Consider the following 15,707-nt stretch of genomic DNA (forward strand, 5'->3'; position numbering starts at 1 on the left):
CTAGTACCCTCTCAGGACATGTGCTTTCTGGGTGTGAGACTGAATACAGCTTCCCAGATGGCCTTTTGACCCCGGACAAACAAAGAAGCCTTTCTCTTTATTTCCATCAAATGTCTCTACAGTCCAGGCTGACTGCAAGGACAGTCCTTCAAGCCTTGGGGTTCATGGTATCTTGTATTCTGGTGCTTCCCAATGCCAAACTGCATATGAGGAAGCTTCAATGGTATCTCAAAAACGTATGGACACAACACTGCCAAGATCTGGACACTGTCATTCAGATAATACCTTGCATTCAGAAGGAATTTTTGTGGTGGGCTCAGGAATGTCACCTAAACAAGGGACTCTGTGACCCGACGGGCGGTCAGATTCTAACGACAGATGCCTCGGACAAGGCTTCGCGAGCACACCTCAATGGAAAATGGGTGCAAGACACGTGGCCTGTCAGACTTCAACATTTGCATATCAACTTGAAGGAGATGTTAGCAGTCCAATTTGCATTGATGGCTTTCAAGAATTTACTTCACCCAGGGCAGGTGTTGATTCAAACAGACAACACTACTGTCATGTGGTACATCAACAAGCAAGGGGGAACCCATTCGTACCCTCTTTGCAGGCAAGCGATGATTTTGTGGGAGACTGCTCCCAGTTTACACCTCAATCTTCAGGCAAGGTTTCTACCAGGAGCACAGAACTCCTTAGCAGATGTATTGAGCAGAGAAATAGTGGATCCTCACGAGTGGAAATTGGATCCTCATGTATTTCAAAAGTTGACAGTGTCCTGGGGAACTCCAGACATAGATCTGTTCGCTTCTCCACTAAATTACCAGTTGCCAAAGTTTTGCACAAAAAGGTTTCATCCCACAGCTTGGAAAGTGGACGCTCTGTCATTCAGTTGGAACAATCTTCATGTATATGCCTTTCCACCTCTGCCTCTTCTACCCAAGGTACTCTTGAAGGCCAGACAAGACAAGCCATCCATGATTCTAATAGCGCCGGATTGGCCTCGACAACACTGGTACCCACTACTGAGGAGTTTGGTACGAGAGCCTCCATGGCCTCTGCCTTTGATTCTGCACCTTTTGTCTCAGGAGGGCAATCACTTTCTCAATGTCAGAATTCAGTCTCTGCATCTAACAGCCTGGCATATTCTGTTTTAGACTCTGGAGGTTCTCTGCTTCCACAACAAGTTTTGATTGTTATTTTGGAGGCCAGGAGGCCTAGTACAAGGAAAGTTTACGCTGATAAATGGTGGAGATTTTTTATTTGGAGCAAAGGGAAGGACTTTGATGTTTCCAAGCCTAATTTAAGTGCTTCTCTACAATATCTTACTGAGTTATTGGACAAGGGTTTGTCCTTCTCTTCCATAAAGGTTCATGCTGCAGCCATTTCGGCTCATTATGACTGTGTCCCTCCTTTATTCTCTCATCCTTTGTTTAAGCAATTTCTCAGAGGGGCAAAGAACATAAGACCCCCACGTAGAGTTCCTACTCCTGCTTGGGATCTCAATTTTGTGTTGGAAAAGCTTACTCTACAACCTTTTGAGCCTGCAGCTACTGCCGAGTTAAAGTATTTGTCATGGAAGACTGCTTTTTTGTTGGCCATTACTTCTGCAAGAAGGGTTTCTGAATTACAGGCCCTTATGGCAGTGGAGCCTTTCTTGATTTTCCATAAGGATAGGGTATCTTTGCGTACTAATCCTTCCTTTATGCCTAAAGTGGTTTCTAGTGTGGCCTTAAACCAAACTATTCATTTGCCTACCTTTTATGCAAACCCCAAAATAAAGGGAGAAGATTTTGCATACTTTGGATATTCACAGGCAGTTGCGTTATTATTTGAGCAGAACCAAGGAGTTCAGACAGTCTCAGCAGTTGTTTGTTTCTTTTGCTTTGGGTTCTCAGGGTAAACCTGTTTCAAAACAAACTATTTCTAAATGGATTGGGTTTTGTATTTCTTTCTGTTATTCCCATCATGGTAAGGAGATTCCGGCTGGAATCAGATCTCATTCCACTAGAGCTACTGCCACTTCTACTGCCTTTCTAAGGGGGGTGGCTACAAAGGATATTTTGGAAGCAGCTACCTGGAGTTCAGTACATACTTTTTCTAAACATTACCACCTTCCTCTTTATTCTAAGTCTAGGGCTGGATTTGCCACTGCAATATTACAGGGCATTTTAGCAGCCCCTAATGCTTTATGATTTTGCCATCCTCCCTTTCCCGTTGCTTTGGGATTCTACCCATAAGTAAGGACTGCAGCAATGTGAGATGAAGAACATAGTACAGTTTTGTACCTACCATAAATGTAGATGTTCGAAGATCCACATTGCTGGTCCAATTTACCCTCCCTCCTTCCCCACTTTAGCTGGGCATGGTTATATGGTTTGGCCGATGGTTGTTGTTGGGCATATTTTTTGGGAGGTACTCTGTTTTTGGCTGTGGCCTTTCTTTTTAGGGCCTTCTGACATCTGGGGCAAGAAAAGACTGAGGATATGACGTCGGTCATGCGCTTTTATACCCTGACGCTCTGATGTCAGAGCTGAGCGCCCATGACCGACGTCAGCCTAATACTTTGGTATTCGGGCCGACCGAGGACAGCGGACTACCCATAAGTAAGGACTGCAGCAATGTGGATCTTCGAACATCTACATTTATGGTAGGTACAAAACTGTACTTTTTTTTGCCAGCACCACAGTTTAAAAGCATCAATTTTCCACACAGCCTTGTAACTCAAAAGTTACTGGCAAAACCTTAGTTTTGGCTGTATTGACAAAAATCCTCAAGCCAGGTTGTGGAAGACCCCATGCAATTTGGATCCTGTTTAGGAAACTCTTGGACTTGGGCTGTAAGCAAACTAAAAATGGCACAGTGTGACATCTTTATACTGGGAGTATGCTGACACCCAAAGAAAGTGAGCATCTTTGTGATGGTGGTGGAAGATTTGGTACTGGGCCTTCTGTAGCAGAAGTCCCAGTAGATGTTCATCGTGCATACAGCTGCAGTCATAACAGATGGGTTTTCCTGCTGTCAGGTGGGTCCTCGGTCGGCCGAATTCCAAAGTCTAGGTCCGGCGTCGGTTGTCGTCGCTTCTTCCCTGACGTCAGTGCGACGGGTATAAAAGAACCAGCCAACGCCATTTTCTTCAGTCTTTCTTGCCGCGCGGTGCCTGAAGCAGAAGCAGTTTGCAAGTACCGGTCGGCCAGCTCCTGAGATTATGAATATTTTTCAACCGAAGACTTCTTGAAAGCTAAGTACCCCGTTGGGGAAACTTTTCTTGCCTCAGACCGATGTCAGAAAAGTTAATTGCATTTCATGTGGGAAGCAAATACCGCATATGGATTTCCATTCCCTCCGTATACCTTGCTTAGGCCCAGACCACGACGTCTCGGCCTGTCGTTTTTGTGCTACATTCAACAGATGCACTCTTAAGCGTCGGGCAGAGTTCACCCAACACTATTTTGGCAAAAAGTTTAATTACAACATGTCGTCGGATACTCCGACTCCAATTTTGAGTAAACGGCGTAAAGATAAGGACCGACATACGAGGTCCGCGACTTCTACCGACACCATGCTAAAGCCGACTACATGTGCTCCGGTTCTCAGCGAGGCGCCTACGCAGCCCCTGACTACCGATGACACTTCATTAGCGGTGTCTTCTGTGCCCGAGGTCGCAGGCTCTTCGGCCCACACCCCGACTACAGATACCGAAGTCACTCTTGGCGGGGAAACTCAGAGTTCAGACAGGCCTGCCCCCTCTCCAGGTGTCTTCAGGCCGCCGCCTTCTTTTTCCATTAAGGCTTACACTAAATCTAAAGCAGCCATGCATTCTAAAAGACAAGCTTCACAGGGCCCCTCTCAAGGCCCCATGCCTAAAAAGCAGATGCTCAAAATGGCTGAGGATTTGATTACACTTATCAGGGGTTCTCAACCCCCCTCGGACAAAAGGCCCAGAGTGGAGGAAGAATACCCTTCCTCGGACCAGGCCTCCATTACTTCAGAACATTCTGAGGACCAGGAACATTCTTACTCCCCTTTCGAAGATTCTGATGCAGAGGAGTCCATTCCCTCTGTCTCCCCCCCCCTGAGGATTACTCTTTTGGGGAAATCTTGCATACCTTGAGGGAACACTTCCACTGGGAAGGCCAAGAGTACTCAGACTCCAAGAAAAGGCTCAGGGATTTCCTCTTGCTCCCTCAGCGCAGGCCTCTGGCTATACCGCCGGTCTTAGACATACTAGATGTGTATTCGGAGGCCAGCCTTAACCCAGATTCTTTACCTCCAGCTCCAGTCAAGCCTGACAGGTATTACCGGATTCCTGATTCACACCAATTCCTATACAAAAGCCATACGGCTGACCCAGAAACTATTTCACAGGGTCCCAAGTGAATTAAGGCCTCCACTGCCAAAAATCCATTACCTTCAGAGAGAGATTCCAGAGCTTTAGAAACGTGGGGGAAAAAGGTATACACCTCGGCCACTTTAACCATGAGGGCATTAAACTGTCAGTTCCATATGTTAAAGTATCAACAGTTTTTGTTATCTCAGTTGAAAAGCAAAATGTCACAACCTGAACAACCAGACTTGTAGTTGCAGGATTTGTTGCACAGTGCAGAGCAAGTGGGTAAACATACCTTGCAATGTGGTTTTGATGCTTTAGAGGTCTCTTGTAGAGCTTCTGTTACAGGATCAGTCATACGTAGACATGCTTGGCTCAAAGAGCACACCTTACCAGATCATGTCAAAGCTAAATTACTAGATGCACCTCTTCAAAAGGATGTATTGTTTGGTGTTAAAGCTGAGGAGGTATTAAAGAAAATGGAGGAAAAGGCAAAATCAATGCAAACAGTGAAAGATTTCCTACAGGTACAACCTCCACGTTTCAGTAGAAATTGGCCTTCAAAAAATTGGTCCTTTCCAGCCATGGACAGACCTCAGAGGTAGATACAGGCGCCCGAGAGGTAGAGGGCAATCTCAAGGATCATTTAGAGGCAGACAATGGCAAACACCTACACCAAGAGGGGGTGAGGATAGTTCACAGCCATTCAGAAAGCAGACCCAATGACTTCCCCTTTGCATGCCAAGCAAGGCTCAAATGGCAGCACCTTTAGGCGGAAAACTGGCATTATTTTCAAAAAATTGGCATATTGTCACAAAAGACAAACGGATCCTGAACATTATAGACAGAGGCTACAGATTCCACTTTCACACCCTTCCAAAAATGAGAGGCATGCCAAACCTGCCACACAAAGGGCAGAGGCACAAAAACAAATTTCAGATCTCATGGACATGAAAGCTATTCAAGAGGTACCTGCACAAGAACAGGGTCAAGGTTTTTATTCCAGACTATTCCTGGTACCAAGGAAGGGCAAAGATTGGAGACCTATTTTGGACCTATCCATCCTAAACACATATTTACTCGTAAAAAAATTCAAGATGCTCACATTACAGCAGCTTCTTCCCATGCTGGGCAAGGAGTGTTGGCTGGTAACACTGGACCTCAAGGAGGCATACCTGCATGTCCCAGTCAGACAAGATTGCAGAAGATACCTCAGATTTCTTGCTGGTTCATCCCATTATCAATTCTCTGCATTGTCCCTTTGGCTTATCTACTGCACCCAGAGTGTTCACGAAATGCCTGGCATCAGTAATTGCCTTCTGCAGACTTCAAGGGATACAAATATACCCATATCTGGACGACTGCCTGATCCAAGCGGACAGCAAACACACTCTTCTGAAACACCTGGCGTTTGTAATAATGTTGTTGAAATGTCTGGGATACACAATCAACAAAAAGAAGTCAAGACTAATACCCTCTCAAACAATAATTTTCCTGGGTGCCAGCTTGGATACAAACACCCAGATGGCCTACCTCACGCCAGAGAAACAAGGGCAATTAACTCAATACTTCAGAAAACTGGCAATCTTCACCAGGCTGACTGCAAGGAAAATCCTGCAGGCTCTGGGATTCATGGCATCTTGCATCCTGCTTAATCCCATGTGCAAAGCTGCATATGAGGAAACTTCAATGGTACCTAAAATACTTATGGTCTCAACACAGCCACAGTTTGGAAGCAATCATACCACTGATTCCATGTCTTCAAAAGGAATATCTGTGGTGGGCTCAAGCATGCCAAAGAAACATAGGTCTCCCGATGTTCATCGTGCATACAGCTGCAGTCCTAACAGATGGGTTCTCCTGCCGTCAGGCGGGTCCTCGGTTGGCCGAATTCCAAAGTCTAGGTCCGGCGTCGGTTGTCGTTGCTTCTTCCCTGACGTCAGTGCGACAGGGGTATAAAAGAACCAGCCGACGCCATTTTCTCCAGTCTTTCTTGCCGCGCGGTGCCCGAAGCAGAAGCAGTTCGCAAGTGCCGGTCGGCCGGCTCCTGAGATTACGAAAAAATTTGGAACCGAAGTAGTCTTAAAAGCTAAGTACCCCATTGGGGAAACTTTTTCTTGCCTCAGACCGATGTCAGACAAAGTTAATTGTATTTCTTGTGGGAAGCAAATACCGCATAAGGATTTCCATTCCCTCTGTATACCTTGTTTAGGCCCAGACCACGACGTCTCGGTCTGTCGCTTTTGTGCTACATTCAACAAATGCACTATTAAGCGTCGGGCGGAGTTCGCCCAGCATTATTTTGGAAAAGCATTTAACTATACTATCGTTGGATACTCAGACTCCGGTTTTGTCTAAAAAGCGCAAAGACAAGGACCGACACTCTAGGTCCACGGCCTCTACCGACACCACGCCAAAGCCGACTGCACGTGGTCCGGTTCTCAGCGAGGCGCCTACGCAGCCCCTGATTACCGACGACATCTTTGGCGGTGTCTCCTGTACCCAAGGTCACAGGCTCCTCGGCCCACACCCTGACTACAGATACCGAAGCCACGCTTGGCGTTGATACACAGAATGTGGACAGGTCCACCTCCACTCAAGGTGTCTTCAGACCTTCCTCTTCTTTCTCCATCAAGGCTTTCACCAAGTCTAAAGCTACCATGCACCCTGAGACCAGCTACACAGGGCCCATGTCCAGGCCCCATGCCTAAGAAACAGATGCTTAAAATGGCTGAGGATTTAATTACTCTAATCAGAGGTTCTCAGCCACCTCCGGACAAAAGACCCAGAGTGGAGGAAGATTCCCCCTCCTCTGATCAGGGATCCATTCTTTCAGAGCACTCTGATTATCAGGAACAGTCTTTCTCCCCGTTTGAAGACTCTGATGCAGAGGAATCTATTCCTTCTGTATCCCCCCCTGAGGATTACTCATTTGGTGAAACTCTGCATACCTTAAGGGAACAATTCCACTGGGAAGGCCAGGATTATTCAGATTCCAAGAAAAGGCTCAGGGAATTTCTTTTGTTACCCCAGCACAGGCCTCTTACTATACCTCCTGTCCTGGACATCCTAGATGTTTACTCGGAGGCCTGCCTTAACCCGGACTCTCTTCCTCCAGCTCCAGTTAAGCCTGACAGGTACTACAGGGTTCCTGACTCACACCAATTTCTATACAAAAGCCATGCTGCTGACCTAGAAACCATCTCACAGGGGCCCAAGGGAGTTAAGGCCTCCATTGCCAAAAACCCATTGCCTTCCGAGAGAGATTCCAGATCCTTAGAAAGGTGGGGAAAAAAGGTATATACCTCGGCTACCTTATCCATGAGGGCCTTAAACTGTCAGTTTCATATGCTAAAATAGCAACAGTTTCTGTTATCTCAATTGAAAAGTAAAATGTCACAACCTGAACAACCAGACATGGAGTTGCAGGATTTGATGCATAGTGCAGAACAAGTGGGTAAACCTACCTTACAATGTGGTTTTGATGTTCTAGAGGCCTCATGTAGAGCTGCTGTTACAGGCTCAGTCATACGTAGGCATGCCTGGCTCAAGGAACAAGCCTTGCCTGATCATGTCAAAGCTAAATTACTAGACACCCATCTTCAAAAGGATGTACTATTTGGGGCAAATGCTGAGGAAGTATTACGGAAAATGGAGGAAAAGGCTAAATCAATGCAAACTGTGAGAATTTCTGCAGGTTCAACCCCCACGTTTTAGTAGAAATTGGCCTTCCAAAAACTGGTCCTTTTCTGCCACAGACAGACCCCAAAGAGGCAGATACAGGCGCCCGAGGGGCAGGGGACAAACACAAGGCTCGTACAGAGGCAGACAATGGCAAGCTCCTACACCAAGAGGTGGTGAGGACAACTCGCAATCTTTCAGAAAGCAAAACCAATGACTTTCCCCCTTTGCATGCCAACCAGGTCTTAAATGGCAGCCCCCTTAGGAGGAAAGCTGGCTCTATTCTCAAAACATTGGCATATTGTCACAAAGGACAAATGGATCCTGAACATTATAAACAGAGGCTACAAATTCCATTTTCATACCCTTCCAAAAATGAAAGGCATGCCAAACCTGCCACACAATTAAAGGGCAGAGGCACAAAAGCAAATTTCAGATCTTATAAACATGAAAGCTATTCAAGAGGTACCTACACACGAACAAGGTCAAGGTTTTTATTCCAGGCTATTTCTGGTGCCAAGGAAGGGAAAAGATTGGAGACCTATTTTGGATCTGTCCATCCTAAACGCATTCCTACTCGTACCAAAATTCAAGATGCTCACTCTACAGCAACTTCTTCCCATGCTGGGCAAGGAGTCTTGGCTGGTAACATTGGACCTCAAGGAGGCATACCTGCATGTCCCAATCAGACAAAATTGCAGAAGATACCTCAGATTTCTTGCAGGTTCAACCCATTATCAATTCTCTGCATTACCCTTTGGTTTATCTACTGTGCCCAGAGTATTCACGAAATGCCTGGCATCAGTAATTGCCTACTGCAGACTTCAAGGGATACAAATATACCCTTATTTGGACGACTGCCTGATCCAAGCGGACAGCAAGCACATTCTTCTGAAACATCTGGCTTATGTAATAATGTTATTAAACACTCTAGGATACACAGTCAACAAAGAGAAATCAAGACTAATACCCTCTCGGAAGATAATTTTCCTGGGTGCCAATTTGGACACAAACACCCAGATGGCCTACCTCACGCCAGAAAAGCAGGGGCAACTAATTCAATATTTCAGAATACTGGCAAATTGCACCAGGCTGACTGCAAGGAAAATCCTTCAGGCTCTGGGATTCATGGCATCTTGCATCTTACTAATCCCATGTGCAAAGCTGCATATGAGAACTACAATGGTACCTAAAAAACATATGGTCTCAACACAGCCACAGTTTGGAAACGATAAATACCACTAATTCCATGTCTGCAAAAGGAATTTCTGTGGTGGGCTCAAGCATGCCAAACAAACACAGGTCTTCCATTCAGCAAGCCTCAAGCAAATCAAGTCATCACAACAGACGCCTCGGACTACGCCTGGGGGGTGCACATGACAGACCGGTGCATTCAGGGCAAATGGACCCAAAAAGAAAAGCACCTTCACATCAATCAAAAAGAAATGCTAGCAGTGATAATGCTATTACAGCTTTCAAGGACCTTCTACAACCAGGTCAGCTATTGATAAGAACAGACAACACCACAGTTAAGTGGTACATAAACAAGCAGGGAGGAACACATTCTTATCCCCTATGCAGACTGGCCATGTCACTTTGGAACATGGCCATGGACTTACAAATGGAACTACAAGCACAGTACTTGGCAGGCAAGGAAAACACGCTGGCAGACAACCTAAGCAGGAATATGACAGATCCACACGAATGGAAGTTGCATCCAAAAGTTTTTACAGAAATAATCCAAGAATGGGGAAGGCCAGACCTAGATCTCTTTGCCTCCCACAAAAATCATCAATTGACAAATTTCTGCTCAAGGATCTTCCATCCAAAGGCCTGGAGAGTGGACGCTCTCTTTCAGTTGGACATCAATGACAGTTTATGCATTCCCACCTCTTCCTCTGCTGCCCAAAGTCCTATTGAAGACCAGAGCAGACAGACCAAAGATGATCCTCATTGCTCCAGACTGGCCAAGGCAACACTGGTACCCACTCCTGAGGAGCCTGACTCATTCCCCACCATGGACCCTGCCTCTTGCATCTTCTGACACAGCACAGCTTCAAAACTCTTCAGAGTCAGCTGAAAACACTCAATCTAGCCGCATGGAAGATTCCTTAGCATCGCAGCAGGCCCTGCTCTCCAAGAAGGTGCAGGATGTCATTTTGGAGGCCAGAAGGCCATCAACTAGAAAAGCTTACTCTGCAAAATGGAAACGTTTTTGTGTTTGGAATGAGAAAAAGGGCCAGTGCCCTGGAAAGCTGAATTTACCTCAAATACTACAATATTTGGCTGAACTGCTAAGCAGTGGACTTTCGTTCTCCATCAAAATCCATGCCTCAGCCATTTCTGCAGAATACAACACTGATCCACCTTTATTCTCTCACCCTCTATTAAAACAGTTCCTCAGAGGGGCTAAGAATTTAAGACCTCCAAGAAAACAACCAATACCTGCTTGGGATCTTAATTTCATTCTGGAAAAACTGACTTTGCCTCCTTTTGAGCCAGCTGCCTCATCAGATTTACAATATTTGTCCTGGAAAACAGCTTTCCTTCTGGCTATCACTTCAGCTCGTAGAGTTTCAGAACTACAGGCTCTTATGGCTGTCCAGCCTTTTATCATCCATCAGGACAGAGTTTCATTACGTACCAACCCGTCCTTTATGCCTAAAGTGGTATCCAGGGTAGCTTTAAATCAGGCCATACATTTACCTACTTTTTATCCTAATCCTCAAAACAAAGGGGAGAGATTACTGCATTCCTTGGACATCCACAGAGAACAAAGCCTTTCAGAAAATCAGAACAGCTTTTTGTGGCCTATGCGGTAGGAGCTCAAGGAAAGTCAATATCCAAACAGACTATCTCAAAATGGATAGCCCACTGCATACGCTTTTGCTATTCCTTTCATGGCAAAACTGTACTTACAGGCATTAGAACTCATTCTACCAGGGCCACAGCCACCTCTGCAGCCTTCCTCAGTGGAGTTCCTACCAAGGATATTTTAGAAGCAGCCACTTGGAGTTCTGTGCATACCTTCTCTAAGCACTACAACCTACCATTTTACTCCAAATCTAGAGCAGGCTTTGCCACTGCAGTCTTGCAGGGCATTTTGGCTCCTCCTAGCTCCACCTAGTGCCTACCACCCCTTTCTTAGCTTTGGGATTCTACCCATCTGTTATGACTGCAGCTGTATGCACGATGAACATAGTACAGTTTTGTACCTACCATAAATGTAGATGTTAGAGTGCTAATACAGCTGCAGTCCAGGTTTCCCTCCCTCCTTCCCCTCTAGGGGTCTTCTTTTATGGTGTATTTGCTTGCAACTACTGGTCTTTGATTATATTGCATTGCATTATTACATAATTTTATGTATTGCCTTCTTTCTGGGGGCACCTGACATCTGGGGCAAGAAAAACTGAAGAAAATGGCGTCTGCTGGTTCTTTTATACCCCTGTCACACTGATGTCAGGGAAGAAGCGATGACAACCGACACCGGACCTAGACTTTGGAATTCGGCCGACCGAGGACCCGCCTGACGGCAGGAAAGCCCATCTGTTATGACTGCAGCTGTATTAGCACTCGAACATCTACATTTATGGTAGGTACAAAACTGTACTTTGACTACTGCAACAGTAATCTCTGATATTGTTACTAATATGGTAAGTTTCCTTGTTTAATTGTACTGTTATTGCTGTGATACTTGTAGTTAGCATTGTAACTGTAATGTAGCTCTGCTTTAATGCTTTACATTTTTCCTGTGCGAGTGCTTTAATTTGCTACTTTTGCACATCCTGCTTTTCTGTATTATGTCAGTGAAAGATGAAGACAGGGCTTATTGCTTAATTTTGTCCCATAGAGTCCACCAGTCCCAATATCTTGATTCTGATCAAGTGCACTTGGTTTATTGAATCTTTGCCTTTCTTTCAGTACCCTGTGGAGCATCCAGACAAATTCCTGAAGTTTGGCATGACTCCTTCCAAAGGAGTGCTATTCTATGGTCCTCCTGGTTGTGGTAAGACATTGCTTGCTAAAGCTATTGCAAATGAATGCCAGGCCAACTTTATTTCCATTAAAGGACCTGAGCTGCTCACTATGTGGTTTGGTGAGTCTGAGGCCAATGTTCGGGAGATCTTTGACAAGGTAAGTTAACTGTGGTATTTAAGGAACATCTTACTGAATGGTAGTTTTATGTAAACAAAAACGATGTTTTTCATTATTGCATATTTTTCTTTAGTGCTTATGGGGTTGTAACTTCATGTTATAATGCACAAGCTGTAAGCTTATTTTGTTTGTATTGGGTGATGTAGAAGTAGGCTTGCCAGTCTTGATCACTTAAAGGTACAGAATTATCAGTAGCCATAAATTAATAGTAAGGGGATTTAATCTTTGTGTAGAAGGAACCAAAGTACCTTAATATTATTGTCTAGTTGATATCATTGGTCTGAGGACTCACTACTGTTTAGGTTCTAACAGAGGGATACTTAACTAGACCCAGAGTTAAGGGTATACTTCAAGACTGCAGTGGGATCACTATTTAACCTGTTCTTAAATAAACAATGTTAAGTTGTCAATCTCGCCTTCTTTCTTGCTGGATGGGTTTGGAGCCGATCCTCGGCTCCGACTCTGCTTATACCAAAACTCGAGAGCTATTTTTACCGGCTTGAGGTAACCCTGTATCCCACAATGCTAGGCGCTAACTACCCAGATCTGGTTTGCAGCTTAGCTGCAAGGTTGCGTTTTTGCCAGCTCTCTGGTAAAATTTTTCAGAAACAGTTTTTCTGGTAAGGTTTTTCCATTTTATTTTCAGGGTTAGTGTAAGTTTTTCCCTTTTATCCTTTTAGAGTAACCCGCCTTATATAGTCCCCTTTTGGGTCTATTTTCTATCCCCTCGGTCCTACCGTTCTTATATTATCAAGCCTTCGGGCCAAGTTTGTACTCTAGATTTGTTTTCAGTTAGATTGTCAGTTTAATTTTTTTTCCCTAGTCTATAATTTTAATCTTAGTCTTCGGTGTGGTGAAGTGACTGGACTAAGTTTCTTTAGTGTGGTGTGTTTGTGTGTGTTTTACCACAAGATGTCTAAGGAGTCCAAGGTCTCAGGCTTCAAGAAGTGTGACTCGTGCTGTCAGAAAATATCTGACAGATGGTCACACTTGTGTTTATTGCCTGGGCCCTCTGCACCTGCAGGACTCTTGTTCTGTCTGCCATGCATTCAGTCAGAGTCCTGCAGGAATGCAGAAACAAGTTGATTTTGAGAGGCTTGTTGAAGCCCGAAGGTTCCCCGGCCAAGTCCTCGTCGTGCAAACTAAAGCCCACTAAATCGTCGGCTCCGAGTACAGAGCCTCCGACCAGTGGCACTACTTCTGCTTCGGCTCCGGCTGGAGCCGAGGCTTCAATAACTCCGTCGGCTCCGATAGTTACATCGGAACCGTCTTCGAGTCATAAGCGCTCCAGGTCCCCTTCTTTGGAGTCTGTCCATTCGGCTCAGAGATCTCCTTTGCTTTTGGAGCGCAACCATCTGTCCCATTCCTCTCGGTCTTCCAGGCTTTCGGACCATCACCTCGAGAGGGTGGTTAGCAGACTCCTTAAGTCTCAGGCACCGGCCCAGATGCTTCATAGCCCTTCTCAACAGACAGTGGCTATCCCCATTCCATCATAGATTCCTCCTCCGACTCTTCCTCTGAGTTCAGAGCCGGAGTTTGTGGGAGCCGGGACAGTCGACACGTGTGAGCCGATACCACCCCTTTCGGCTCAGTCGTCTCCTCCGATTTCTTCTATGGTGCCATCCTTGGAGGGATCCGGGCGCCGTGACTCCCTCTGCTCCGAGGGGGCGAGTGGCATCGGACCTTTGTCCGACCCCGTTCTCCCTCTCGGAGCCTCGGCGCAGGTGATTTCGGCTCTGACATCGGCCTCGGAGCCATCCCTCTCGGTGCTGGGAGGGGTCCTTATCTCTTCGGAACGGGGACCTTCTTCCCTGCCTGATAGGGGTGCTTTCGAGGTCATGAGGAGTGTGCTGGCCCCTGTGCCTGTTCCTCGGTCAGCTCCCTCAGCTCCTCCCACTGTAGTGCCTGCTACGGTCTCTACCCATACTCTCGACCCTGACTGCAGAGATCCTACGCCTCAGTGGCCCCCATTGGGAGCATTCTCCTCTTCTGAGGCCTCCCCTGATCTGTCAGGGGAGCCCCCTCGGAAGAGGAAATGTAAGAGGAAGCATGTGGACTCCCCTGAGTCAGTCACATCTGTTACCGACTTGGATGAGTCTGGAGTGTCCCCACGATCCCCCTCTGAGGATGTCTCCTTTTCTGACATCCTTGAGATCCTCAAGCAGAGGGGGAACTGGTCTACCCTCAATCCTTCCGAGGACGAGTCTGTTTACCTAGAGGCATTTGGTTCTCGCCCTTCCACCTCCTGGGTGACTCTGCCCTTTGACCCCCTTATGGAAGTGGTGGCCAGGAAGGCATGGACGGCCCCTGACTCGATGGAACCTACCCCGCGGAGGCCTTCAAAATTTATCACAGCCCCTTCTAATAAACAGTTTTTGACCAAGGGTGTCCCTGTTGATGCCATGGTGGTGGCAGCAGCCACTAAGAAGGAACTTGGCTGATCCTTCAGTACCTATCCATCCTCCTAATAAGGAATCTAGGACCATGGATAGGTACGGCAAGCGGATGTTTTCTTCAGCGACCTTTACCATGCGGTCGCTGAATTACTTATGTCATTTCACGCGCCTTCAAAGAGACTTGCTCAAAGAAATGGGTGATACTCTACAGGATCCAACAGCTGCGGGGTCTCAGGACAAAATCAACTCCCAGCTGGCAACCCTAAAGTCGATTAACTCCTCCATGCGGCTTATTTCATATGCGGCCGATGGTGTGAGTAGGGCTGCAGGCACAGGCGTGGCCTTAAGACATCATGCCTGGATGCGGCTTTGTTACTTTGCTGACCCCTTTAAGGCGTCCTTCACCAACTCTCCCTTTGATGGTTCAGCATTGTTTGGACCTCAGGTGAAGGATATTTTGATCAGATGCGAACAAGAAGGCAAGACTCTCTCTGCCATGGGAGTCTGGTTTTCCACCCCATCTAGACCATACCCTAAAGGTCAGAAAGGTGGAAAAATGTGGTTCCGCAAACCACAGGGAGTCGCCGGATGCACAAGGTGAGTTCCCCTATAGAGGCAGGGGGGGAACAATAACAGACGCCACCCCAGGGGCAGAGGGGGTCCGCAGAATCAGGGAAGCAGAGAAGTCGTCTCTAGCCAACCCTTCCAGCATCCCTGAGAAGCTGCCCGACTGTCCGCCTTCGGAGGCAGTCGGGGGAAGATTATCACTGTACCCAAAAGCCTGGCTTTCCCTCACCAAAGACAGATGGGTACGGTCGATCATGTCCGAGGGTTACGAAATTCCCTTTGTCCACACCCCAAAACAGCCAAAAAAGATCCCTTCCAGATGTTCCACCTTGTCTAAGGGGACAAGCAGTATTAGAAATATCAAAACTGCTAAGAAAAAGGGCCATCCAACCAGTCCCAGCAGACCAGCAAGGATCCGGAATCTACTCCAAGTTATTTTTGGTACCAAAGAAGACAGGGGACTGGAGACCAATTTTGGATCTCAGCAGACTGAACAAGTCTGTTCAAAGAACGAAGTTCCGGATGGTCACGCTACAGTCCATTCTACCCTTTTTGGGCCAGGACCATTGGATGTGCTC

At 46.5% G+C, this 15,707-nt stretch overlaps 1 protein-coding gene across 1 annotated transcript in view; it reads left to right on the top strand.

Moving 5' to 3' along the window:
- The window catches only part of LOC122806732 (valosin containing protein), a 1,741,209-nt gene that overhangs the window by 1,215,138 nt on the left and 510,364 nt on the right, over positions 1-15,707 (top strand). The window contains exon 13 of the mRNA XM_044077401.1: positions 11,933-12,145. Coding sequence (XP_043933336.1) covers positions 11,933-12,145 — 213 coding nt within the window. The remainder of the gene's footprint in view (positions 1-11,932; positions 12,146-15,707) is intronic.

Source organism: Protopterus annectens, chromosome 1.part1, assembly GCF_019279795.1.
Source record: "Protopterus annectens isolate FY-2018-M chromosome 1.part1, PAN1.0, whole genome shotgun sequence".
In the NCBI taxonomy this organism is placed as follows: Eukaryota; Metazoa; Chordata; order Ceratodontiformes; family Protopteridae; genus Protopterus; species Protopterus annectens.